This window comes from Neopsephotus bourkii, unplaced genomic scaffold (genome assembly GCF_033783945.1).
Source record: "Neopsephotus bourkii isolate Nb327-2 ecotype Australia unplaced genomic scaffold, CSIRO-AGI_Nbou_v1 NB_1388, whole genome shotgun sequence".
In the NCBI taxonomy this organism is placed as follows: domain Eukaryota; kingdom Metazoa; phylum Chordata; class Aves; order Psittaciformes; family Psittacidae; genus Neopsephotus; species Neopsephotus bourkii.
In genome coordinates, this window is record NW_026901866.1 from 1,849,899 (window position 1) to 1,877,288 (window position 27,390).

At 37.7% G+C, this 27,390-nt stretch overlaps 1 protein-coding gene across 9 annotated transcripts in view; it reads left to right on the forward strand.

Moving 5' to 3' along the window:
- The first annotated feature begins 1,706 nt into the window (after positions 1–1,706).
- HEATR5A (HEAT repeat containing 5A) overlaps positions 1,707–27,390 on the forward strand; it is a 66,389-nt gene continuing 40,705 nt past the window's right edge. For 4 of the 9 annotated variants that reach the window (XM_061367611.1, XM_061367616.1, XM_061367615.1 and 1 more), the window contains exons 1-11: positions 2,333–2,479; positions 11,588–11,671; positions 13,204–13,462; positions 14,496–14,707; positions 18,882–18,990; positions 19,511–19,660; positions 19,924–20,095; positions 22,077–22,237; positions 24,728–24,983; positions 26,044–26,199; positions 26,998–27,248. In XM_061367611.1, coding sequence (XP_061223595.1) covers positions 13,337–13,462; positions 14,496–14,707; positions 18,882–18,990; positions 19,511–19,660; positions 19,924–20,095; positions 22,077–22,237; positions 24,728–24,983; positions 26,044–26,199; positions 26,998–27,248 — 1,593 coding nt within the window. In that variant the 5' untranslated portion in view covers positions 2,333–2,479; positions 11,588–11,671; positions 13,204–13,336. Of the gene's footprint in view, positions 1,727–2,332; positions 2,480–9,506; positions 9,555–11,587; positions 11,672–13,203; positions 13,463–14,495; positions 14,708–18,881; positions 18,991–19,510; positions 19,661–19,923; positions 20,096–22,076; positions 22,238–24,727; positions 24,984–26,043; positions 26,200–26,997; positions 27,249–27,390 lie in introns of those variants that run through there. The other 5 variants (XM_061367613.1, XM_061367612.1, XM_061367617.1 and 2 more) reach the window with 5 other exon arrangements.

Genomic DNA, 27,390 nt, shown 5'->3' on the forward strand with positions numbered 1-27,390 from the left:
CTAAAGCCAGTATACGCAGAGACGGTAGGAGCATCCTGTATGAGTGTCCCTTGTTATACCAACTGATTTGTATCACTTTAGCATTAAGACAGCATTACTTACAGCTGATATCATGTATACTGGGGCTGGGCGACATCATTTTAGGTGAAAAAACAAGAAATCTTTATTCTTAATGGGTGATGTTTTGTTTTGCCCTCTGCTCACGTAACATTCAGCATTATGAGATACTAATCTTGAGTGTTATCTTGTAATGCTGAGGGGGCCTGTGCATGCTACCACAACAGAGTGAATAATAGGCATAATAACACTAATAACAGCAATAATTTAAAAAATAATCTGTTTGTTTTGTTTATTGCTTCTTGAGCTGAACATGACCAATCCTGCACAAATATTACCAGGTCTTTCTGTTATCTCAGGCCTGTCAGATAGAGCAGTCTTTGTTTTTGTGGAGTTCATTATGGAAAACGGAAAACGTCATAGGACCAACAGTCTTTGAATATAAATTGTTCAGTTGACCTTTCGCACAAGTTGAATGGCAGATTGCTTTAGGCCAAGAAGCAGCAACTCATTTTCTGATCAAAATGAGGTTAACTGAGTAAGTAACTCTTTCCTGGGGGTGTATGTTATTTTTGATACCAGAGGTTAACACCCTTACACCAGGAGGAGTTTGTAGAGTTGATTTCTCTGAAATGTACTATGGAAATACTTTCCTGCTGCAGGTATGAGGTGTTTATGTATTCTTCATTATCACATCCATTGGTGGATTCTTGTTTTTGTAAAAGGCCATTACATCAATGCTCATGTTTCTTTATCACAGGCGGTATAGTACAAAATGAAACTAGTGTCCATATACGGCAGCGCAGTCTGAGGCTCTCGGCTGCTACAGCAGCATGTCATCTGGCTGTTCTGCGTGCGCTTTTTGAGATATTTCTCAGTAGTATCATCTACACAACTGAATACAGATGTTCATGGAGGATCACACTCTATGTAAACTTTACATATTGAACCTATTTGGAGATGAATTTACAATCTTATGCAAGGGTTAGACAGGATTTCAGCTCCTATGCTTATGTGTCCCAGGCATTATTCCCTCACCATGAATGTTTGCATGGCTTCAAAGAAGATAGCCCCAGAAGACCCAGTTTGTGGAGAGGAACCTTGGTTTTTCCACTCTGAGGTCTAACCAATGTCACATTGTAGGAGTAAGTAGACAAAAGATCATATTTAATATTTGTTGTCTAAGTCAAAGCCAGTCTTTAATACCATAAGGAATTATTTTTTCATCAACTTTGTAGCAGCAGCTAAGGCTGCAGAATTAGAACATCTCAATCCCACCAAACCAGCTTGCTGCCATCACAAACCACACTTGATGCCTGTCTTCCATTTTGCTTTGCTAGGTAGTTGGTAGGATGCAAAACCAATCCAGATGGGGCTGGGCTGAGCTATAGCTACAACACTACAATAGGATTTTTTTTTTTTTAACTAAAAGATGGTTGAGAGACATATTTTTCCCATTATTAAGACAGAACTTGAATTCTGATGATGGAATTCAGAAAAAAACCACACCCCCCAACGTAAATTTCCTCATGAGCAGTGAATTTGCTTATGAAAATTTAGAAGGGAGGAAGTCATTCCCAATGACGAAGCAACATCTTTCAGCTGGAGCACCTGTGTGGTGGAAGGAACCAGGTGAAAATCCAGAAGAAGCCCATGTCTGACCTTGTGGGTTAGATGCATCACGACCCCCTGATTTGTTATCCCATCTTGGTTTGGTTTCAGTGCACACACCGATGAAATCCAAGTGTAACTTTTGCCAGTGCTGGGTTTTACGCACGGCTAAGAATATAAGCGGGGTGTTTCCGTTACTGCTGCTGTAGTGCTGGTGGCGCCTCTCCAGAAAGTACAGTGGGCGCCTGGGAGGTGGAGTGAAAATCAGGGCTCATGGCAGGCTCTGATCAGAGCCAGGTACAACTCTCTACAGCGCCAGCTCAGCTACCTTAAAAAACATCACCAAGAGGGGGTTTTGTTGCTTTCGGTGGCAGAGTGAGACCTCCTGTCCGTGCCTCTTCGCGCTGCCGCAGCGAGCGGTGCGAGCTTGTTCCCGGCCACGGCGCGACCCCCGGGCCCGTGACTCTGGTCCCTCAGGTACCTTGCCCGGCGTTGCGGCTGCAGCCAGCCTTTCCCCCCCACCCCGAGGCTCCGCGCTGCCCGGGCCACTCCCGATCTCCGGAGCGCCGAGCCCCCCGCCGGCCACCGCGGGCGCTCGATGGCTCCGGGCCCGATTGCACAGCCCTGAGCGGCAGCGGCGCCCTCCGCCCTCCACCGCCGGCGGGCGGCAGCGGCGGCGGCTCGGGCGCAGGCCCCCGCGCCAGAGGATAGCGGGCCGACGGACGGAGCTGAGACCGCAGCGGCACGGGAGCCTTGCGGGGGGCCGAGCCGAGCCGAGCCGAGCCGAGCCGAGTCGAGGCGCCCCGGCTAGGTACCGGGGAGGGAAGGGGAGGAGTGGGATGGAGGCCGCCGGTCCTGCCGCCTAGCCGCCGGGGCAGGCGGGGAGCGGGCGCCCGAGGGAGTGAGGAAGGGGGTGAAGGAAGGTGCGCGGGGAGACACCGAGAGCGCGAAGGCCCGGAGGGGGGCATGGAGCTGACGGGAGGAGCGGGCTTTAGGGGTGACCGTCCAGCAGCGGGGCGGGAGAGCTGGCCAAGTTAACAGTTGTGGGAAGGCGGCAGGCGGGCCAAGGGGAGCTCGCTGAGGGGCTGCCCGAGGCCTGCGCCTGGAAAGTGCTCGATCACCCCCGGAGCTGGCGGGGCGGGTGGGTGAGGCACACGAGCTGGGTTTAAAAGCCGGAGGCCCCCGGACTTCTTCAGCCCGGCCCCAGCTGGATGTCATGGGCTGGGGTGAGAGTGACCGGGCCCCGAGGTTTGGGGTAAGCAGGAGCGGCGTAGGCGAGGGTGAGTGCCTGCCTGCCGGGAACGACTGGATACAGATGATGGGACTGCACGGACGGATTTGGCTTTCACTTGCTGTGAGGTTGCGTGGCTTTAGGGTCTGGTTTCATATTTTCCTACAGATCTTGGTAATTAAGAATATTCTGAGGGAAGAATAGCCGTGCTGGACATTCTGGTACGCAGAACGTCCCTGCAGGCGCTTGCAGTTTGAGCTCCTGGCGTCCGCATAGGGCAATGAGCAAGGCTGCACCATGTAGGTGGTAAAAACTTTGTACAGGGATGTAAAAGCTGTAAAGTTGCGTTAGTTGACTTTGTGGAATGAGGAAAAGAATCATAGATGTCGTACGGGTAGTTAAAATCAAAGTGAAGTTTATTGGGATATGGGCGGGAGGTGGTATGAGAGGAGGAAGGCAGCTAAAGTTAAGGCGAGTTCATCTTTGTGCTTTTGTAGTGAAATCTGATAATTCTGGAAGTTTGGGTTCATTATTTGTAATGTTTCTTTAAGTTTGGGTTTTGATTCAGTAAGATTAAATGTTTATAGTTGTGGCTATGAATTGTGCTAAATTTTTATTTTAGTTTCACATGCCAGAAATATTTTCTCTGTCTCCAGAAACAGTCAACCTGTATTGTATGTTCTGTGTTTTGCTACATGATATGTAACAGTCTCAACTCATGTATGGAATAACAATTGAGACCCACGGGATAAATTACTTCTGGTTGTGTGCTGAATGGAGTTCGGGTTTCTCTTCCTTTTCCTGATGCTTTGACACAATGAAAAGGCGGTGGGGGAAGGGAGGAAACCAGTTTAATGTTACTTTAAGTCTAGTGATATATTGAAAACTTGTGCTTGATTCTTGAACAGATAATTGATTTTATTGTCAGTAAAGTATCTGAGTTACTGAGCAGTTTGTGACGTTATATCCCAACATGTCAAGAATTGTGTTCATCAATGCAGGATGCTCTGTTTTAAAATTCAGAGCATCCTAATGAGGCAGGGGTTTGGAGACACCTTTTTACAAAAACATTGTCAGATTGTGGGGTATTTGTTCTATTCAGTTTTACCATTACAGTTTTTACTGTTTTTAAGTAAGCAGAGCCTTGAAGAAGACATGAAGTGTGTTAACATCTACATTGCAAACCAAAAAAACATGAAATCTCTATGCACTTACATTTTTTGAGCTGTTTTGGAGGTTTCTTTGGGGCACAGCCATTTAAAGTATCTAGAGAATCAACCATCACGGTGAAGTGTGTCAGTGATTTCTACTCGGATACAGGTCTCTGATCAGCCAGACCAGTCTCCTGTGGGGTCTGCATCTGTAAGGGCTGCTGCTGCTGCTCAGTTTCAGTGTTGGTGTGTTTCAGTGCAGTTGAAGTCTAGTTACAGTACTGGTTAATCTAGTACTATGGTAGCTATAATGATTTTCAACAAAAATAAGTACACTTTTCTGGGATTTAGATATATTCAGAAAAGAATTTGGTTTAATTAAAACCAAAACTAGACTGGATTCAGAGTTTACCTTAACAGAAAATTGATAGCTATGATCAACCTACACTTTGGGTTATCCGTATGCATTTATATCACCTGCTGTAAGTAATTTTAATTTTTTAACAAAGAACTTAATTTCCTGAAACTCCTGTCATTGTGGCACCCCTACCCCTCATCTTTATACTCATTTTGATATATTTTGCCTATATTACATAAACAATAATGTTTACAGCATTCTTTGGAATAAAAACTATGTTCAGGCAAAGACTGAAATTATTGTTAGGATTTAGGTGGATTTTTGTGCTTCTGTGATTTTTTTATTCATTTGCCTTGTTTTTGCACCAGCTTTGAAGCCTGAAAAGAAATAAACCCAAAGCATTCTATGCATTTTTATTCAGACTGAAGGTAGTTATGGCATTTTAAAGTTCAGTTAGTCAGATTTTTTGGCAAAAAAGAGAAAAATCTTTTAAACTCACTTTGTCAGAATCAGACTTCCAGATACAATAACTGGTTTTCTAATTATTAGAAGCTTTAGTTTATATGGAGTTTGCAAGCTTGCCTGTAAATAAAATAATGTTCTGAGATCCCTGTAATGGAGCCAAGTTTATGTTTTGATTGAAACTTTCAGAAATGAACCTGACTAATATTCAAGAGTTGTGGGTGCTAGAGGGGACAAAGTGTGTCAGTAGTGTCTGCTGTGGAGCTCAGGAAATGGCTGGTTTATATTTCTCAATAACTGAATGTAGCTGTTTCTTCATTTCCTGGAATAGTTCTTCTTACGTGAATGTAAAGATTAAAGTGATGGTATGAAACATGAAAGCAAAGTATATGTACTTGTTAATGTGATGAATGAATGTCTTCCAAAATCAGTTTTTAAAAATGTCTTGAATGCATTGCATTGCTAAAACAGCTACTGCATTTCCAGACACTTTTTTTGAGGGTATTTTTTCTTTTAATTATGTCAAGCTTTGTCCTCAAAACTTCACAGAAATCATTCAGCATTCCTAGAAGACATTGTTCTGTCATTTCTTTCACACTTCAGCAAATATATATTGTGTTGTAGCTCCTATCAGAGTCACCATTATGGATGAGGGTTGTGGGTGGTCACATTCTTTGTGTGAATATTTTTAACACCAGCAAGCTCAGAACAAGGTTTCTGATGGATTTTACTTAGATCTTTGTTTTTCTTTAAGTTTTATTGCTTCTTCAGATACAGGGCGATTCTTCTGCATCTTAGAAATCGGTCATATTTGATAAGCATTTTGCTAGGAAAACCAGTCGTTTGCAGTGGTTCCTGTGGGAGTAAACAAGTACTTTGTATGAGCATCATTGTTCACAGAACATCAAAATACAGACAGCCTTTTTTTTTTTTTTTCAACACAGGTAAAAAGTATCTGAGGAACTAATAAGAATTCTGTTTGGGCTGTGTGATATTTATTCTTTTGCACAGTGTGAAATGCTGCATGAGCATGGCAAAACTAGCATAGGTGTAATGTATGAAGATGCACTTGGGTTGCGTCTTTAACAAGTACCTGCATAAGGGCTACTAGATTGTCAATGATAGAATAGATACATAGTTTTCTTGGGGCAAATTTCTTCATGCAGAACACTGTTAATAAGCGAGAGCATGAAAGAAAGGGGTCTTGTTTCAACACCTATGATTTCAGAATCATATTTCTAAGCTGGGTAATTGCATACAAAAATACGTAAGTGAAAGTTGTCCTGATCTGAAATCTTCAGCAGTAGTTAGAGGAAATGGATGGTTGTGTAATAATCTGGTATTTTTTTGTTGCTCTCAGACAAACAGATTCTCACTGCTTTTTGCTGTCTGGGATAAGCATGTGATACAAGTGTGCACGCATTTTTATTTGAAAAGGAAAATAGCTTTATTTGTGAGTGGGGCTGAATCACTTCGTAATACAGAATATGCTGTAAAATATGAGGACTCAACTGTGAGATTTACTGTCTGGTGGTTTTTCACTTGCTAGTGCACTTAGAATCTGATACTAAGAGTTATGGTTCTGCTTGATTTAAAAGTCTGAACATTTTGAGCCTTCTCCTCCATGGCCTGGAATTATTTTTGCCATGTGCTCAGGGTGATGATCTTGTGATGACCTTCTCTTGTGGCCTATTCCTCAAAATTGCTGTCGAGCATCACTGTTTAGTTCCATCTTCTCCATGTTTGTCTTCAAATTTCCCCACTGCTGACCAGTATAACATAACACTGCAAAATACCTGGCATTCTTCTCCTCCCCTCCACCTTCGTTGTCTTGATGCTGAAATGCCCTAAATTTGCCTGTATGTTTTCTTTGAAACTTCATACAAGAAAGCAATGAAAGGCACATGAAATTCTCAGCTTCTTTTTAGCTGAATGAGAAGTGAAGAGTGATTAACACTGCTGAACGTAACACTGGCACCCCTCTGTGCACATTTTATGTCAGGACCACCAGTTACCTGCCATTGCTTGTGTGGCTCTGCAGAGAAATTTAAGGCTTCTGAGAAAAGGCTCAAGCTGTCTGAATGCTGAGGATCGTGCCACACAAGGGATATTGGAGTACTGATGCACTTAAGCTGGCACTTTTATTTAGTTTGCCTTCCAGTTCTGAAGATTTTGAGGCAGACTTTGCTTCTGTGTTAGTTGGTAACAGTTTGTAGAAGTCAATAATTAAACAAAGGCTGCCTTGTCTTTTGAGTAATAAATACCTTTTTTAGTTGCTGAGTAGTCCCACTTCAGTGTCTTTCTAGTGTCTAAACTCCAAGCTCATCTGAGCTGGAATTTTAATTCTTTTTTATCATTAAGACTCCATAATTGTAGTTTGTTTAAATCAGATTGTTTTGGTGTGCTGTAAATTCTAGCTAGATTACCACTGAAGATGACTCAGTCCTTCATTCCGTGGACAATCTGGTGTCTTGCTTGAAGTTGCTAGGAGTTTGATGCCGCACCTTTTGCCTTCTCCAGACCTCTGTGCCTCCTTGTGTTCTCCTACTAGCATAAACACCACACTGTAACTATTGGATTTTGGTCTGTTGCATTCGTTAGCAGCGGAATTTGGCTGGTGTTTTAAGGGTTTTTTTTCAGGCTAGCTGGCTAAACGAACATAATGATCAGTTTCTCTTGTCAGAAGTAAGCCCCGGGGAGCTGGGTGGGAGTTCTGTTTGTTTCTGGGAAACACCAAACAGGTATGTGCAAGGGCTTAACATAGGCTAGACATAGGCTAGACGTATGCTAGAGCATCGATCCTCTTTCTGTGCAGTCAGCTCAGATGCAAGGGCAACGATCATCCCATTAAACTTTTAAAACAGTGCTGCAGGAGTAACATTGATCTGAACTGTTAATGACTAGAACTAAATGTGTCAGGCTGGAAGGCTTTCTCTTAAATGTATTGGTTCACTTGTTAGATAGATCATAATAAGTCTTGCTTTCTGAGGAAAAAAAAGCATGAATTTGGAGTCAGTTAAACTATCACTGCAGTGCAGTGAAGGACAACTTGAAGCTAATGAGCATTCCTCATCTCTGTTTTTCAGCAGTGGGATGGTTATGGCACTGGTTGTATAGTCAGCCCAATGGTAGCTGTTATGAAAACACTGGTAGCTGGTTTGGTAATTTTAAAATCTTATATCATTACTGTTACCAGTTATTCATTAATGGCAAGGAGTATGTTACAGTTTCCTACAGGAGTAATGTCCTTTGCTAGACTACTCTTTGGTACAAAACTGAATCCATAGGCTTTTTATTTTTAAACTTTTATATCAGATTTCATGCAGAGATATTTTAATACTTGTGAAATTAGAAAAATATAAATAATAATTATTAATGTAAGTTGAACAGCGCTTTATTTTCTTTGCTACATAGTAGATATAGATCATTTAGATGGTATACTAGATCCTTATATGAGTATCATAGTCAGAGAGCTGACGTTTATCAGATTTCTGTTTGAACACAGCTTGTTCCAGTTAAAGAGACAACTTCTGTAACAACAAGAGATGAAAGATGAGAAAACTTTAAAATAAATTTGTGAGTATATACTTGGTCTATGTGTTAGTTTCCATTACTCGTGCTGATCTGCCTTGAAATAATGAGTCATAATTTAAGGGCTTATTTTTTTTTAGTGAGAGATCAGCTAGGAGTGTGCTGTATTGCAGATTTTTTTTCTGGTGGTTTTTTTGTTTTGTTTTGTTTTGATTTGTTTTGTTTTGATTTTTAATGCAGAGACAAAATATGCCACGGGGTGGAAGGAAGAGGGAATGTAAAATTCATGAAGTTGCCACAATTGCTCATAGCTTCTAGTTTGTTGTGTATTAACTTTTGTCTTGGACTTTCAATGGAAAGAAATACAACAGTCTATGAATTCTTTTCCTCAGCTTTTAAAGCCTGAGAAGATTACATATCTCAGAACAAACGATACACATAATAAATTTTTTTGGTGCCTTTTGTTCTGTTAAATCTTTGTCATTGGTGTCCTGTTGGTTCTCACATTTTAAAGCCAGTTGCTGAAGGCAGGTATTCAGATCTATCTTACTCTGGTTCAGTCACCTTTTTTTTTTTTTTAAAGATGACTAAGTCCCTCTTTTTTGCTTTGTGGTTTGTCAGGAACTTTAGAAACTCAATTGCTGATGCCTTTTAATGCTTGATTCATCCTATATTCCTTCCAGTATACTTGGCAGCATTCCATCTAGTGCTTGTTCTGAGAGTTTTTCCGAGTTCTTTTCTGGTCAGTCTTGAACAGTTCTGCTGGCCAAAATGGCAGTCAGCAGATGAGAAATTCTTCATCAGTAATAAGTAGGAACAACTTCTGCCTTGTTCAATAAATCTTTGAGATAGTTTTGTAGCATAGTATAAGTAGAAAATAGACTTACCTCACAGGAAAAAAGAGGGATTTTTTTTGATCGATCTGCTCTTGTAGCACTGATAGGAAAGTAAGTCTTGTAATTACTTTGGTTATATTAAGACCAACCCAAAAGCATGCTGCGTCACACTAGCTAGAAAATGGAGATATTTTTATCAGCCTTGTATGCCTTTTCATTTCGTTGATGGTACAGTATGTGTTTAGTTCAATCAAATTCCACATTTATTTTTCCAGATCTGTTTCTCAGATTGAGAAGCATCAAAATTATTAGACCAGGTGAAGGGGATGGTCAAATTATTCACAATTTTAAACATGCTGAGGTTGTTCTCACATCAGTTCAGTAGTCTGTGATGATGTTCAGTAAAATTTAATACCTGTGGCTGGCGTAACATTCAGTCTTCCATCGTGCTTGCCTAGCCTCTGACATTGCTATGCCATTCCTCTAATTATGTCATGGCTCTAATTACAGCAGAGTTGCATCCATGTCTGCACAGTATGTGTTTAGGTTTGATGTTTCCTTCTGCACTTAGAAATTGCCTAGTAATATCTTGTATACGTAACAAGGATATATTTAATATTAATCGAATGCAGCTGATCCCCACATTCTGTGCTTGTGTTCTGCTTTGCATAGCTGTGTAACCACTGTGCCTTTTGTGCTGTTCTCCACTCTTAACTCAAAACCAGTATGCTGCAGTAAAAATCTGACTCCCTACATTCTTGCCTTTCCTCTCACAAGTTTGTGTGCCTGTGCCCTGTTTTTGTTATTATTTTTGAAGCTTCGTAAGTATCCCTGGTATACAGGCTTACAGCTCATTAAAGGGAGTCTCAGTAAGCATTTGGGATAAGGTTTTTTGGTTAGGGTGGAGAATCCACTGCTTTGTATGCTTCATATAAAGCTCTGGAAAGCTTTATGGCCAGCTTTCATGGCCAGCTCTGGAAAGATCAGGTCTGTGGGGTTTTTTTTGTTGCATGGGCAGTTCTTAGTTCCTACAAAACTAAACCTTGCATAATTAACAATCAGTCTCCGTAATTCAGAACTGATGGTCCTTTGTGAAATGGTAGCCATGTTAGCAGGTGTTCACTATAAAGATCAGCAACTATACCGTAACACCTTTCTTTTTAATTTAGACTAAAAAAAAATTAAATCTAGATGATTCTTACTACTTAGGCAGTAGGAGTATCTCATTGAGAAACAAGTTACAATAATAACTTCAGATGATATTGTTTAGGGCCTTGTCCAGTAGAGTCTTAGAAACCTCAAAGGGTTTCTATAACCTTTTCTTTCTGTAACCTCTCAGCACCTGTCCCAGTGGCTGATAATCCTTACAGTGAAAAATCTTTTTTTTTTTTACATCAAATTGGAACTTTTCTTGTTTTATGTCACTGGTTGTATTATTTCCTCCCATACACCTGAGTAAAGAACCTGTCTTCATCTTCTTGGTAGCCTTCCGTTGTGAAGGCTGCTGTTAGGTCCCCTTTAGCCTTCTCTTCACCAGACTGAACACTGGTTCACCAAGCTGAAAGTTTTGATTATTTTTAAATCTACATGTACTTTTGATTTGTTTTCAACTTCAGTCTTTTAGAGGCTGGTCAAAAAGAGACTACTTTTACAATGGCACACAGCCTGAATTTCGTGCCCTGCCAGACTAAATTCAAGTTGAATGAGGTTTAAAAGGAAATGGTTTTGCCCATTGATTCTAATATTACGATTCTATCTGGGAGCTTGGAGAATGGATTGATAATCATAATGTTTTGTTGTATTGATGGTATTATGCATGAATTTTTCAAACAGTTGAGGCACCTTTGCCAGCTCTCCTGGTGATTGATTTTGACATGAATACTGTGACATCATTTATGACTTGATAATAAGGATATGGTCATTTATGATAGCATTCCATACTAATATAATGAATATTTTGCACTGGTGCTTTTTTAGATGCATTGAAGTAATGTAGGTTTTATGATAGCACTGGAATAAGCTTTCTAGAAAATAATTATGGCATTATGCTGTTTGAGCTTTCTTTTTGTTTGCTTGTTCAGAATTAAACTGAATTAACAAATCAGAAATAAGTGGTTTCATTAGTGAAATGAACCAAATTGCATGGTAGATGTGGTGGGTCTGCCCAATTTAAATGTGACATTTAAAAAGGTAATAATATGATGGAGCTCCAGTCCAGTGTCTTTTTGGTGAGCTGTTGCTTAATAAAAATTGTGAATATTTCAAGACTTGGGAATTCTTTTCTGTAGCACGGACACTTAAATCTCACGTGCTTTCCTAAAGTTGATCTTTTTGTGAATTCTTTTTCTAGAAAGTCAAGTTCTTGACGTCCTTTATCCAAGAATCTGGAGTGGAAGATAGACAGTTTTTACAATGATGAGGAATCACCTGCTAGGTAAGTTAAATGCTAGAGTGTGGCAACAATCTGTGATCTTTTCAGTTGGGGAAAACAACTGAGAATTGTAATCTGTAGCTGGATGTGTAAATTGGATCAGCTGCTGTAGCAGTAGGTGATTAGAGATATTAGATGTTGGGACAGGCTTTGGGTGAGGGGAAAAGGAAGTGTAGCTCAGTATGTAATTTCCATACTGAACAGTGATGAAACTCTATTCAAATATTCAGTGAAATACATAATTCTACTTTTTTTTGGATATTGCAAAAAAAGTGAGGTTAGATTACATTCTGTGAGTTTTCTAAGAGTGAGATAACTGATAAATTTTGACTGTCTATGTACCTAGGCAGATAAAATTATGTAGATATAATGAACTATGTGTATGTATCTCTGCATGTCATTTTATAACGTGGTGCCTTGTCAGGCTGTGTGGTATTTCAGGTAAATTTGAAGTGACAGTTCATTATAGTAAATTAGAAGTGAGTAATTTCCTTTGTAAGTAAAATTTACCTTAGAATGTGTAGAAAGTAGTAAAAGTAACCCTCTGCTGTGCATTTGATGACAATCCAAGTACTGAATAATTTAGCATTGCTTTGTATTGCCCATTTACTGCTTGTTGGATCATTTTACACCATAATATTGTTACTGTAAAAAAAAAGAAATAGATGTTCAGCAGTCTCGGTGACCTCTGGAAAGGCGAATTTACTGGGAGGTGAAAATATGGTTGACATTTTACCAAAGTCTCCCTGACTATTTTTGTTTGTGAATCCTACAGTAGTTTGAGGCTCGATGGCACATAAATAGTGTGGGGGATAAAGTTACCGTTAGAAGAATTTTTTACCTTAGTGTGCTTCTAGTTATGCTTATTGACAGTATCAGTTCCAAAACAGTTATGTTTTACTTCTGTCTCTCAGACTAAACCTCTTTTGAACTTTGAGTTTTTGAAACATTAATTTTTCAGATTGTGTTTGGTTTATTGTTTGTTGGTTTGGTTTTTGGTGTGCTTTTTCTTAAAGACAGTGTTAGAGTTTTTTTCAGCAATGAAATTCTACTTTTATGCTCTGTTTGGCATTGAGAATACATAAAGTGGTAGAATAATATATTAGCATTTATATTTATGAATATAATAAACAGGAGTTTGTTAGCTATAGGTTATTGCCATTGCTGCCTTTAGTTCTAGAGAGTAAAAGTAATTATGTTTGGGTCCTGTTGGCCACTACTTTCAAGTATATGCATGATCAGGTATTAGAAAACCTCATTTTATTAAAAAAAAAAAGATGAATAATAATAGTTCAGTGATAACTCCTCTGATATATTCTGAAGTATATTTTTGAATTGACACGTTACATTAATACCATTATCCCATTTCCAAAACCATTATTACTAAAGCTACCTCAGTAAAAGTAGTCTAGTTTTATATTTTTTGTATGTTTTTCTTTGAAAATTTAATTTTAATAAGCCAACCATGACTATATGATTGTTGACTCTCTGGTGATTTTTTGTTTCTTTCTTTCTTTCTTTCTTTTTTTGTTTAGGTGTTCAAATTCCTGCTTCAGTCACCAGATACTAATGAGGAAGAAAACTTGACTGGTTAGCACAGTTGTGGCAGTTTGTTGGGGCTTTTTATTCCACGGTGTTTGAGGAGAGATTTGAGGAAAATTTCAAGAAATGGAGTTAGCTCACAGTTTACTACTTAATGAAGAAGCATATAACCAGCTTGGTGAATTTCAAAAAGCAGAGTTCATTTTTGAATGGTTACAGTTTTTGGAAAAACTTCTACCAGTGACTAGCAGAGTAAGTATAATGAGACTTGAGAAGAAAAGCACATTATAGTTGTTTCTCTCTGGGATTTTTGTTATTTTGTTTAAAAACAAAGAGCTTTATTCAGTATAATTTGCTTCATATTTTTCATGTACATGCAAAGAAAGTATGTTCTGAGTTAGCTGCAGCTTTCTAAATGTTACAAGGTTTTGGTCACAGCCCTTCAGATGATAGAGCCACTTGTCTAGTGAAAGGTTTTTTTTTATTCCTCTTAATTCAGATAATTACTGCAAGATTTTGCAACCTCATGATGAAGAATGGAAGTCATGCTTCCACCTAGCATGGCACAATTGCTTCATAGCTCTCTAGCAAGCAAGAATGTAATATTTTTCTCTTATTTTTTTATTTTCCTAGTCAAATGATAAAATAAGTTTCCAGCCAACTTTGGTTCACTGTTCAGTGCATATTAAGTAGTACATGTGGATATGTAGCAATAAAGCAACCTAGGTAATGTTATGTAAGAGTTATATTCTTTGTGTTAAAATATGCAAATGAAATACAGTACCAGATGCTTTTTTTTTTTTCTTAAATTAAAAAAAAAAAAAATCTATAAGACTAAAATAGATGATAGTTTTAAGGGAAGTTCTTTCCTTTCTAATGCTCAACTTCTTGAAACTCTGGTAAAGTTCTTCTTTACTACTTAAATTGCTATTATTTCTAGGAATTGTTTTATTATAAAAGAAGCAAGAAAACACAATTTTGTTTTAGCAAGACATAATTATACAAATGCCATGGTGAAAATATATTTGAAATGCTACTTACTAGAAGGAATTATGCTCTGAAAAAGGTTGGATTTTTTTGTTTGGTTAGTTTGTTTTTAAAGAATAATAAAATATTCACATACTTGAGGTGGCTTTTCTCTAAGTAGAAAAGTGCAATAAAATGTTCATTTTTAACTAAGAATGTCATATTATCACAATACTAATAATGAAAGGTAATCAGCATTAATTGTCTTTAACTTTTAAATTCAGCTGAAGTTTAACTGGTTACCGATCTTTATTTCCAGGCTGATATAAGGGAAAATCAGAAGAAACTAGTTGAGCAATTGACTTCTTTATTAAACAATTCACCAGGACCTCCTACCAGACGGCTTGTTGCCAAGAATTTAGCTGTACTTTATAGCACTGGAGACACTTTTTCGGTTTACCAAACAATTGACAAATGCAATGAACTCATTCGGAGTAAAGATGATTCACCAAGTTATCTGCCTACAAAACTGTAAGTATTTGTTTTAACCCCAAACTTCAAATCCAGTACTAGCAAGAGAGACAGATTTACATGGTGAGAGGTTAATGAAGGAGAGGGTGTGCTCCCTTATTTCTGCCCACTATCCTGTAGAGCTTCGTGTCATGTTGCATGTAGAATTTGGGAGCCTCCCTGGTTAGAATCATTCCTGTGGGTGTTGCACAGCTGCAAGAAGTATTTTTTAATTTGGTATTACATCTCTAAAATTTTTAGACTTGACTATTACAGAAGAGAAACTGACTTCATCTGAAGCAAATTCAAATTGCTTCCTTCTCTCTAGATATTAAACCAATTTTAATTTAATCATTTAGTATATGCTGCTTAGGGGTAGAATTATGAGTGATTAAGTACTTTGGTAACATTTTATATATTCCTTTCTGTGTCTTTACTGGAAAGTTCTGAGTAAGAAGTTCAGCTGCGTGTTTGGGGGGGATGAAATTCAGGTAAATACCTTACAATGTAAATTGCCCTTGAAAGTTTAATAAGCTTAAAATATATTTTTCTCCCTTATTTAGAAGTTTCTTGTTATGATTTGTATAAATATACCATGAAATCAATTATATTCAAACACTTCAAAATCGCATTAGTTTTAAAGCTTTGAACAGAGGCAGTTTGGTGGCTGATGGGAGTCAGTGCAGGTTGTATATGTTAGAACAAAATTTGACATACCTAACTGGCTGTTATTTACTGGAACCACTGGAAATAAATGCCTTGAGTGATTTGAAAGCTAAGCTAAATTAGTTTATTTAGGAGTGTAGGAATGCTAAACTCAATGCTGTCACTCAGGGCTATAATGAACATAGTGTGCTTTAAGGTAATGGAGTAAACTGAGGCCAGTTTATGCTTTATGTTTTTGTTCAGTGAAGGGACAGAACCAGCCTGCAATATGTATTGCCATATTGAATAAACCATGCTTTATAGCACGTCAAACAAACACTGGTTATTTAAAAAAAGGTGAAGAAAGCTTTTCAAATGTAACTTCATTAACATTAGTTAAAGAAAAAAAATCTTTATGTGACATGATGCATCTGAGTTCACTGCCAGAGAATACATAAAGAATATAATAGTTTCAGATATTGTATGTGTGCATCAGGAACCAAAAAGGTACAAGACGCCTGGTGATCTCCAGCCAGACAACTGAAAATCAGGCCAGAGAGAATACCAGCAATGGCTAACACTGTTACAAGGGCAGGTGTCTGAAAAACACAGAGAACGTAGTAATAGTGCTGAGAAGAGCAATGAAATGAACAAGCATAACTCCAGGTACAAATTTATAGTTATTGAGCACATCTCTTAATCCAACTGGGAAACAGGGCATAGTTAGAAACATCTGAAATGTTTGTAACTAAATGCCTAAAGCATAGCCAACGAAACAGAGAAATGTGCACTGATACTGCAGGATGTGAAACTGTATCTTAAGGTGCAAAATATTATGAATAACCTTTATTCCTGAAACAGTGCACATTTTTCACTGTAGTGAAGAAAACTGAAAATAAAGGTAGAGATAGTAAAGAATCATTGTGCATTAATTATACAGTTTACAAAGCAGAGTAGAGTCTGCCTTCCTCCTTTGCTTCACATGCTAATCCTCTTTGTGACAACCCAAGCGAAGCTTCCTGAAAGTAGATTTTTGCAAGGAGTCAGCTGTATTTTTCAGTACCACAATGTGTTTGTGTTTCCCTCTTGTTCCAACTGACCTCTTGTGCAGTCTTATGAGTTAAGAATAAGGTTGCTATAAAAGGTCTTAGTCCTGCAAAATGAATTACTGCTACTTCCAGCTCCTCAGCAGTGAGTTGCAATAATGTTTTAGGTGAGTTGTTGTATGGAACAGAACTCTGCCAGTCTTCATTGCTGTGGCTGCAAGATGCCATCCTGGAGGAAGTGGGATGTTGTCAGCATAGCAAGAAGGGATGATGGAGTCCATTGGCAGCAAGGCAGAAATGGCAGACAGACAGAAATGGCTGATACCTAGAGTTAGAAGGCAGAGAAGTAACTGCAGGAGAAAGATGTAGCAGAATCCTGCTGGGTATGTAAGCAGTGATGAAGAGAGGAAATAAGAGAGAAAGTGGAGGAAAGGGTAGTGGTAAAATCTGGTTTGCTTAAAAAAAGGTTTGGAAATGGGATTTCTTATAATACTGACTGAGACAACAGGCTATAGAAGAATAATTAGAACTATAGAACTCTTTATTCAGTAAGATCTTTCGTCTTGGGTGGCAAGTGTGAATACTTGATCAGTGAAGAAAGACTGCTTTTTTTTCTTTTTATTTTTTTAAATCATGACTAAAGTGTTGTCTTTGTTTGCCATCTGTCCTTATTCAGCGTACATGCCCATGTTGTCTGGTAGCAACACTCAGCTGTCATTGTTCACAATGTGTTGATTGTGAACCTGAAAACTCCTTTAAATACAGTTTATAGTGAATTGTTCTCTTATCCCATAAATTATAATTTTTTTTTTTGCATAGGTGGAAAACTTAAATGTTTTAAACAAGCATTTTAAACAGAACCTTAGATAGGTGCTTATCTACTAAAATTGAGTGTGATGTGAATGACATACCAGATCATTTAAACAGATCGTGTAGTGTGGATACAACTTCTTACTTTACTTCAAATTACAAGTTTTTTTTAAATATCTGCTAGTGTTGCTTTCAAACCATAAGCATTTTGAAAGCATTTGGCTTGTCAGCAATCTTTAATAGCTGATATCAGTGGTGTTCTGCCACATGTTTAAGTATTTTAGGTCTGCATTTTTGTTAGTACCTCTCCAAGTACAATTGTTAAGGCAATATTTGAAAGAAAACAAATTTATCTTTATACAGAGAGCTGTATGTCAAGATGGGCTTTGCAGTCAAGGAGGGAAAAACACAGGGAGGCTTTTCCCTGCAAAAACCTAAATTTACAAGCTTCCTTAAAAACTTGTGGCTGTTGCTTGTTACTTGACAGATAAAGTGACTCAATAGTTAATACAGTTTGGACATAGTGAAGAAGCATTTTTGGGGAAAAGCAAATGGACAAGTACAGGCATGATGAAATCCTAGAAAGCAGTAGGAAGAGCTTCTTAAAGTCCTATGCTTTTAACTTTTATAGAAACTCGAATATTGATACATGGAAGTAGTCGGAATCTCATCTTCAGTCGATTACATGTTACTCATCAACAAATGTTGCCACTTTGTTGCTAGAAATCACTGTTCAAGGCTGACTGACTTTTTCATAGAACACTTAAGCAGGCCATTTTTCTAATCAAGAATGTGTTTTAAAATTCTTTATGTGAAACCTGAATTCAGGTGCGGAGTAAGTGAAGTGTGGCTTTGTTGAATGAGGTGCTGAGCAGTGTCACTGCATGCTCAAGAACATCTGGTCAAAGAGCTGGAAGCTGATTAAAGATACAATTTCTTTTTTCCTTATATGCGTAAAATTAATTGGTTTAGTTCTAGATCTGTCAATACAAAACCCAAGGGTTTTCCTTAATTATTAAAAGGAAAATATTCTTTAATTAAGCAGCTCTTTCTTTCTTTTTTTACTCAATCTTTAGTAATTTTTTGCTTTTGCTAAAGGATATGGCAGTGAGCATAGAGTCCAGTTGTCAGTTGGAAACTAAATTCAGAATTGTGTGTTGTGAAAAGGACATGGGCTTATAGTTTTAGTCCATTCAAGGCGTTTCTTTATTGCACATTGTTATACATAAATGCCAGAATTTTAATTACTCGACCATTTACAGTCTACTGTTGACCATCCAGTAATAAATAAACTTGTCTCTGGCTACTTCTAGCAGCATCTGCCATAGCACAATGCCATAGGCTGTATGATGCAGGGCAGGCTCTGTTTCTTAGATAGAAATGAATGTTAGGATTTAAAGGTGGATATGCAAATTGTATTCCTATCATAAAATTTATTGGAAGATTGTATTGCCTGAATTCTTATATTGTCCAAGTTGTTTTTCCAACCCTTGTGTCTACATTTCTCCTAGTGTGTGCCACACACAGACCTTTTCTTTTTTTTTTTCTTTTCCTTTTGATAATTCACTTAACTTTTTTGGGACATTCTGTTTTGTTATTTTGTTTTTTGCCCACTGATTACATGAGTTGTCCTAACCCCTTTCATCTATTACTGCATCCATTTTCACACATCTTTGGATTTGCTTTTGTTTTAGTGCTGCGGTGGTATGCTTGGGCTATTTATACAAAAAATTGGGAAGAATTTTGGGAAACAGTTTTACTGACACCGTTGGGAATGTGCTTAAAGCAATGAAGAATGCAGAGGTATTGGAACAGCATGTTTAAAAAATGATTGGAAAAATAATAGGATGTGTACTGTTGGTAGCTGGACAAATGAATATGAGAAACTGCATGATATCAAAGTATGAAAAAATTGTGGAAAGTCGTAGGATAAAAATCAGTGTCTGAATTCCAAAGAATTACTGGAGAGATAATGGGTTATGACAATAAAAGGATGGATCATAGCTCTTCTCAATCTGATTTCATGAAAAAACATGATAAACTAGAAAATCTAATTGCCTTATTAGTAAGAAGATCTTTACTCCAGCTTGTACTTCATGTTTTGAGTGCTAGTGAGTACTTTCCAGTAGAAAATAGAATTACTGTTTTCACTTGCTTATAGAGTTATAGAGCAAGTTACCTGCTTTAACTCACTTCAGCATAAACAGATCTCCAAAAGCTTGAAAGACCCAAATCTTTGTTTACATATTTCAGTAGCTGACATTTTGTATTTCCAATGAGCTTAGGTTACAGAACTTTAACATTTCTCTTTTTAATTTTTCAGTCTCAAGGTCGTTATGAGATCATGCTTAGTTTGCAAAATATATTAAATGGCTTAGGAGCTGCTGCTATCCCCTGTCATAGAGATATTTACAAAGCTGCCCGATCCTGTTTGACAGATCGATCCATGGCAGTCCGCTGTGCTGCTGCAAAGGTAAAGTGCTTTAATAGTGTTTTTTATCAAGTAAGATCCCTAAATAAAATTCTGGTTTAATGGATTACAAGCACAGCACTGAATACATTGTTTGCTTATCTTTATTTCTTTGAGATTGCATTGGCAGCAAAAAATCAAGTTATTTTAGTGTGAAGCAACATGCTTATTTTGTTATGGAGAACTTTGTGTATTATGTAGCAAACTAAAACTTTTACTGAGCGCTTTTCCATGTCAAAACGTTTTTATTTCCCTTTTTTGTCTAGTGTCTTCTTGAACTTCAGAATGAAGCAGTGTTTATGTGGAGTGCAGACTTGGATAGTGTTGTGACCTTGTGTTTTAAATCCTTTGAAGGTTCCAATTATGATGTACGGTTAGCAGTTTCGAAACTTCTAGGCACAGTATTGGCTAGAGCTCTAACATCTAAACAGACAACAGGTAAAGTTTGTGCTCTGCTGATTCTTCATCTGTAAAAATCTGTTAGATGATAAGAAACTCTAGAGTTCTGTTGAAGCCTAAAGTAAAATCACAGTGTAAGCTTCATCTGGCTGGTCATCTCTCTGGTTTGATCTGTTTTGTAACATTTTTCTTGTGAAGCGTTGTGGTTTTGGTTGTGTTAACATGTATAGACATTTATAATAAACAAGGAAAAACAATTCGTAAAACTGTTTTTCTCTGTTGTAAGATTTTTATTGTATGGAAAGAAATTAGTAGCCTCAAGAATTTAAAGCAAGGCTGCATTAAACAGCTTAGAAAACAGTAAAGCTTGAAAGAGTGTCTCTTTGTTAAAGGATATCTTCAGGCTGTTTTTCCATAATCATCAATTTCTACATCTGGATTGTGTAGCAGTACAAATATGATAGAAGCAGAAGTGAGCGTGTAGTTTTGTTAGCTTAACAGACCACATAGATTTCTGCTGACAGACAGTTCTTGATGTAATCAAAGCATCTTGGTACAAAGTTAACAACTCCAATCTTCAGTGTCATTTAGAATGGGTGTTTCTAGTCCAATCTTAGGAGCCCAAAGCTAAATATTTAACTGTAATCTAAGCAAAATACCCTGCATCTTGTTATGATTCAGACTGTTCTGCTTTTAATGGCATCAGAGAAGACCTTCCGTGCAATAAGCAGCAAATGACAATATTGCATGCCTTTAAGCCCAACTTAGAATCATAGAAGCACAGACTAGTTAGGGTTGGAAAGGACCTTAAGATCATCTAGTTCCAACACCCCTGCCATGGACAGGGACATCTCATACTAGACCAAAACTAGACCATGTCACCCAAGACTCCATCTTACCTGCTGTTGAACACTGCCAGGGATGAAACATTTACCGCTTCTTTGGGCAATCCATTCCAGTGCCTCACCACCATCACAGTAAAGAACTTCTTCCTTATATCTAACCTAAACTTCCGCTGTTAAGTTTTAACCCATTACCTCTTGTCTTATCACTACAGTCCCTAAAGAAGAGTCCCTCTCTAGTGAGCCTTCACACAGCCTTCTCTTCTCCAGGCTGAACAGCCCCAACTTTCTCAGCCTGTCTTTATATGGGAGGAGTTCCAGCCTCCTTATCATCCCTGTGGCCCTCCTCTGGACTTGCTCCTGTGTTTCAGAATTCATGAGAGTGGATTTTCATTGAAGACTCTGAAGTCTTGATTTCTAAAGTATTTTTCTATGAATCTTTTGGAGAGAATTATTATGTTACAGAAAAAAAAAATCAGTATTTATCTTTCCTCAATAAAGTAAAAAAAAATGAAAATTAGCCTCTTTATGGACACAGTACTTTTCTTCAGAAATACAGCTACATTGCTTGCAAAGTTTAAAGTGCTAAGATAAGGTTAAATAAGAAGCTCGTCAGCTGTTTGGTTGGCTTTTTTCTTTTAGTTATTTTTAGTTACGAAGAGGAAACTAAGTGAGACATAAGCTAGGTAGGGCTAAAAGGGGCTTGGGGAGAGTCGGAAGCAGTACATAAAGAAGTGTGTAGTTCTGAAGTTTCTATATTGTATGCAGTAGCTTGCTGATACTTGTTTGGGTTTTGGGGTTTTCTCTGGACATGATTATTTCAAATCCTCTCATTCATTTTCCCATTTCAATACTTGGAAGAGAGTGAAAAATGCACTGAAAATATTAGGCCACTTAGTTTGCACAGTGTGCAGTTGTCATGCTGTTTGTACTCACATGCCCCAGCATGTATTTTAAATGAACTTTCTGACAAGAAATAAAACAACAGAATATGAAATAACGATAAATAGATTTCCTAGAAGGTCATAAACGTATCCTATTATTCTTATGCTTTTGTAGGGCTAATTTAATACTAAGGTGAGATACTTTTGCTTTTAAGAGAACTTGTAGCTGTTTTGTTTGTTTTGTTTTTAAGAGAACTTGTAGCTGTTCCTCTAAAGATTTCCATCTATTCTTAGCATCCACCAGGCATAACTTCCACAGAATCTCTTTGGATGAAGCAATGGAGCTACTGGGAACTGGATTTCTGCGTGGAAGTTGTGGATTTCTACGAGCCAGTGGTGACATGTTGAAAGGGACCAGTTCAGTCAGCAGAGATGTTAGAGTTGGAGTCACTCAGGTTTGGATTACGTTAGTTAAGATTTTTTGCTAAAAATTCCTACAGCTGCTTTGCTCTCCATGTATCTCTTATTTCATCCTTTTTTGTATCCATGTTGAAATGTATGTACTTTAAAACAAGGATTTACATCTTGAGTTATTTCAGAATAAAAAAACTTCTGTTGTTGCCTATTGTTTACCTGATGGTTTGCATTTTTCAAAATTAAATATGTGATACTTCTGAAAGCTGCATGTGATCTGAATTTCAAGTGATATAAATAAGGACTTTCTTCAAATATTTAATTTAAAACTTAATACCTTATGTCTAAAAGTGAAAGGGAGAAATTACATAGGGAGTAATTTCCTTCTATATAGGTGTCCTGGGTTCAGCAGTAGCAGTCATTTTTCTGTCTGGCTGTGTTTAAACCACGACAATAGGGATATTCCCAGTCCTGTTTTGAAAGAATGGTTTTGCTGTAAGTGCATGAAAAATAAGAGAAACAGAATTTAGTGGGGAAAACCCCAAATATCTGTTTTGCTGTTTTCCTGGATGATCAGTTAGAGGATGGAATCTTGTTAACTGAGCAGGACTGGAGTCAGGCCATATAGCACATGCTGGTAAAAACAAGATAAATTTTTCAGGTAATATCAGATTGACTTTTTCTCTGGAAATAGTATTTTAAACAACGTTTACATGGTAAGACCTAGATATTCAGATGTTAAGCCTCTGGATCAAGACTAAAGGTCATGATGACCATTTACATATCAAACAGCTGTAGTATTTTAATATGTTACAGGCCCTACAGCTATTTGATACGTCCCCTTTTCCAGTAAAAAGGCTTTTTCAGTTCACTTCAACTTCTGCAGTGCAAAAAAAATCTGTAAATTAGCCTCAGTTACTGTTAGAAGCTGCCAGACTTTGCTCTTGAACAGCTAGAAGGTGCTCACAAATTGTCTCAGATCATGCTGAGTGGAAGCATTAACTTCTGGCAGAGAGACAGAAAAGCTGGGGAACAATAATACCTTGACAGCTATTTGCCTAGAAAACGTATACCAGACTCCTAGGGTGTTCTGTATACATGGTGGTTTTATTAGTTTTCCAGGAATAGATAGTTCACTGTTTTGACTATTTGTACTGCTTTTTGGAGGTTGTCTCCTTTGTCATGCATTGCTATGTTAACACAATAGTACCTGTGCTAGACAGTACACTCTAACTCTACCAGAACTAGTTAAAATAGTGCAGTGTTTCTTTAAGGAAAACTTGAGAAATTGTGCATATGTCAGTGCCTGTGAGTAGAAAACACTTGCAGTTGTAAAATTTATTAATTACAATGTGAATTACAGCTTATTATAAATTAAAAAATAAGAAAACCACTGAAGTTTACTTCTTACATATGGAAGAAGAATTTATATTTATTCGCGACAAAGCCAGGTTCAAGCTATAGTTGTAACTGTAGCCACGGCAGTATGACTCTTCGCAAGTCTTATTTATTCTGTTAAATTCCTCAGTTTTCAAATCTGTGAAACAAGGGTAATGTACTGGTACATTATGAAGTCTAAGTAGTATTTGTCGAGCTATTAGATGCTAACAGGATCTAATAGTAAATGTCTCCATTTATAGTACTTCACTTTCTTTTATATGAATAATTTTGTTGTTAATATTAGATATGAGACAAAGTATATATAAGGCAAATATAGAAGTTTGTTGATATGGGTACAAGTTGTGGAGTTTCTCATGAGGAATTTTGTGCATTCATTTTCATATTCTCATTTTTTATATTCCCTTTTCTTGATGGTAACACATCTATCCATTTAAAAAATCTAACACGTGCACATGGAAAGCATTTGTAGCAAAATAAATGGTCTTGTGATTAGATTTGTAAAGTGACTTTGTGTTCTTTGTCTTTGTTGTGACAAATGTAGTCTTTTTATAGTACCTCCACTGCAAGGCAAACAAATTCATTGACATGAAGAACAGTGCGTGGGGGCTGCAAATATTCCCTAATTCAAAGCCTATAATAACAAAATTCTCTCAGGGTTATGGGTTATAGTTTTGTAACATAGTAGTTTTTAAAATGCATTCATACATTAAATTTGGGTTCCATGGGCAGAATGTTAAATAGCTGGAAGCTGTTGTTCAGTGGGTCCAAACACAATGTTTTACATAACAAGTGCCTGTGCAGGGTAAGCTGCCATTTCTCACACTCTAGGATAAAATAACATGGGCAAGCAGCTTGAATTAGCTTACAGTAAAAGCAGGCTACAATATTGCTCGTACAGTTTTGATAGTAATTTACGTAATTGAAATAGATTAAAACAAAATTTGCAGCTACCTGAAAGTGAGAATGTATGGGATTTGTGGATGTGTAAAAGTATAAGTAATCTTAATTTAGTGATGTTTTAGTTGTGGCAATATGCAGAGATTAAAAAAATAAATGTATGCAGTATAGTTGGCAGTGGTTTTCTGGCTGATATAGCTCTAAAATATGTTTTCTTTTCAAATTTCTTCCAGGCATATGTGGTATTTGTCTCTACATTAGGAGCACAATGGCTTGAAAGGAACTTCTCTGCCTTCCTTTCCCATACTCTATATCTTGTGTCTCAGTCTCATTCTAAAGCTGTTCAGAGTCAGATGGATGCTATCGGCTGTCGCCGCTGTGTTTCATTTATCCTTCGAGCTACAGTAGGAGGCCTTCTTGGGGAAAAAGCTCAAATTGCAGCTGCCAAGGAGATTTGTCAGGCCATCTGGAAACTGAAGAAACTTGTGGGTATGGGTCTAACAAGATTATCTGTTTGGGCCTCTGTTTTTCCTTTTTAAGTAATTGTCTAATTTCCTAATCCAGAGACTGCAGAAATAGAATATATAGTACTGATTTATTACCATAATAATGTAGAGGGCTTTTAATGGGCTGCTTTGTTTTTAGCTTAAGCTGATTATTTGTTTGTGTGTATATACTCACACGTGTATACGTCTCTTACAGCACTCTTCCCTGGTGATATCATTTTAACCAATTACAGATAAAAAACACATGCAGTAATAACATACAGACAGTATTGTAAGCCTATGTATGTCTAGCCAGATTCTGCTGCCTTGTTCACAGCAACTGACACTGCTGATGGTTCAAAAAAGAAGCATTTGTTCCTGATTGACAAAATGAGCATTTCTCCTGGAGAAAACCTCTCTTGCATGATAAAGTCTTGTATACAGCTTACAAAAAAAGCTGCTTGTCTCCCACTGTAGGGGAAAAGAAAGAGAATGCTGGGCATAACCAGCCCTGGTATACAGTTGCTTATTATATCCCATTAAAATATCTAAATGTTAATTATCTCAACTGACATAATTACTTGTGTCTCAAAAGGTGAACTTTCCAAAACCTCCAGATTTTTCCCTTCCTTTTTAGTGCCCGCCACCCACCTTCTCGCTTGCTTACTTGCACTATTTCACTCTTTCCTTCTTTTTTGTCCCACTATGTAGTAAATGGCAAGTTAAAGCATCATCTCTTCAAGTCACTTCAGTGAGACTGAGAATAGCATGCCCCTTAATGCCCGCTGTTCCATATCACTCAAACATAAGCAATTTGGTAGTTTCCCTTTCAGCTTCCCACCTGCCCTCACAGATGTTACTACACTGTCCATGTGAGTAATAGAAATGTGCTTGTCTCAGTGAAGGTAAACCTTTGTGAGAACAGTTTGGTTAAAAATAATAATGGTAATGATAAAAGCTCGTTTGGCAATATAAGCAACTTATCAGAGCAAAATCTTTGTTCTGATCTGCTTGTTTCATTCTGGCAACGATTTCATGGGGATCTTCCTGTATTGTGTTATCAGATGGTGCAGTGAGTGACGGTAACTTGGAAACAAAAAATAGTACAACAGATGTAACAGCAAGTCAGCATGTGCTTGTGTGTGCACTTCAGGAACTTGGAAGTCTCATCCATGGCTTGGGAACTACAGCAGCACCATTACTACAAGACTCCAGTACAGGTACAACCTCTGAATTATTTTGTGAACCAGAGTACAAAATACATTCATTTATTCACCGTGATCCTCTCTGATTTCTTATGGCTAGACAGTCAATATTTCCTTTGTGTGGCATTGACCATCACAACCTTTCTTCTGGTATGCAGTCTTCTCACCTGGACCTCCTTAGTAGTTCTGTCCTTTTCTGTTTTCTTCCACTTAACTAGCAAAGCCACAAAAAACAACAAACCAACCCCACAAAAAAAGACACAAAAACAGAACAAGAAAGGGGTTGGTAAGCTTTCATGCTGTACAAAATCTTCAAGTATTGTCCAAGGAGTTCTGTATTTTCTCTGACCTGCAATAGTGCATTAATTTAAAACAAACAAAAAATCCATGTCAAATTTAACTCTGTTAATGGTTGTATTTGAAGTCCAACACTTCATAATGTTTACAGTAAATCTGTTCATTTGAGCTGTGTATCTTTATCTACCTTTATTAGCTGCATTTATTCTGGATGTGTTCAAGTGGACATCTGCCTTCTAGATTATACTTGCAGATATAGTCTATGCATGTTTGTGGATAATTGTGTAATATGTTAGGTTTTCTTCATGTTGTTACTTTTCAGGGTAACTTTTTTGAAAAGTATTTGGCTATTTCAATTTGATAAGAAATATTTCCCAATAAAAATCCATAGTACTTTTTAAAGAGAAGTACAGACACTGGGTAGTGGTGTGTTCATCAGTCCTTTCTATACGTTTTTGCTTGTTTCACAATCTGCTTGCATGTTTCTGAAGTGTGTTAATGCATTTTATTTTTCAGGAGTTCTGGAAGCAGTAATTTCTGTCATTCTTCATCCCAGTATTTCAGTTAGACTCACAGCAGCTTGGTGTTTGCGCTGTATTGCAGTAGCATTGCCCTCCTATGTGTCCCTGCTGTTGGATCATTGCATTGAACGTCTTACTACATTGAAATCCTCCCCAGAAGCAGTAACCGGCTACAGTTTTGCGGTTGCTGCTTTGCTGGGTGTGGTAAAACACTGTCCTTTAGGAATTCCACATGGCAAAGGGAAGGTATGGTCTGATTACTTTACTTACAGGCAGTTTTTTATTTTTTTAGAGTACTATTTGCATGTATCTTTATGACATAACCCAGTGTACTAGTGAGATACTTTATTTCCTCAGGAAGATAATTTTGAAGTATACCATAAGTCAA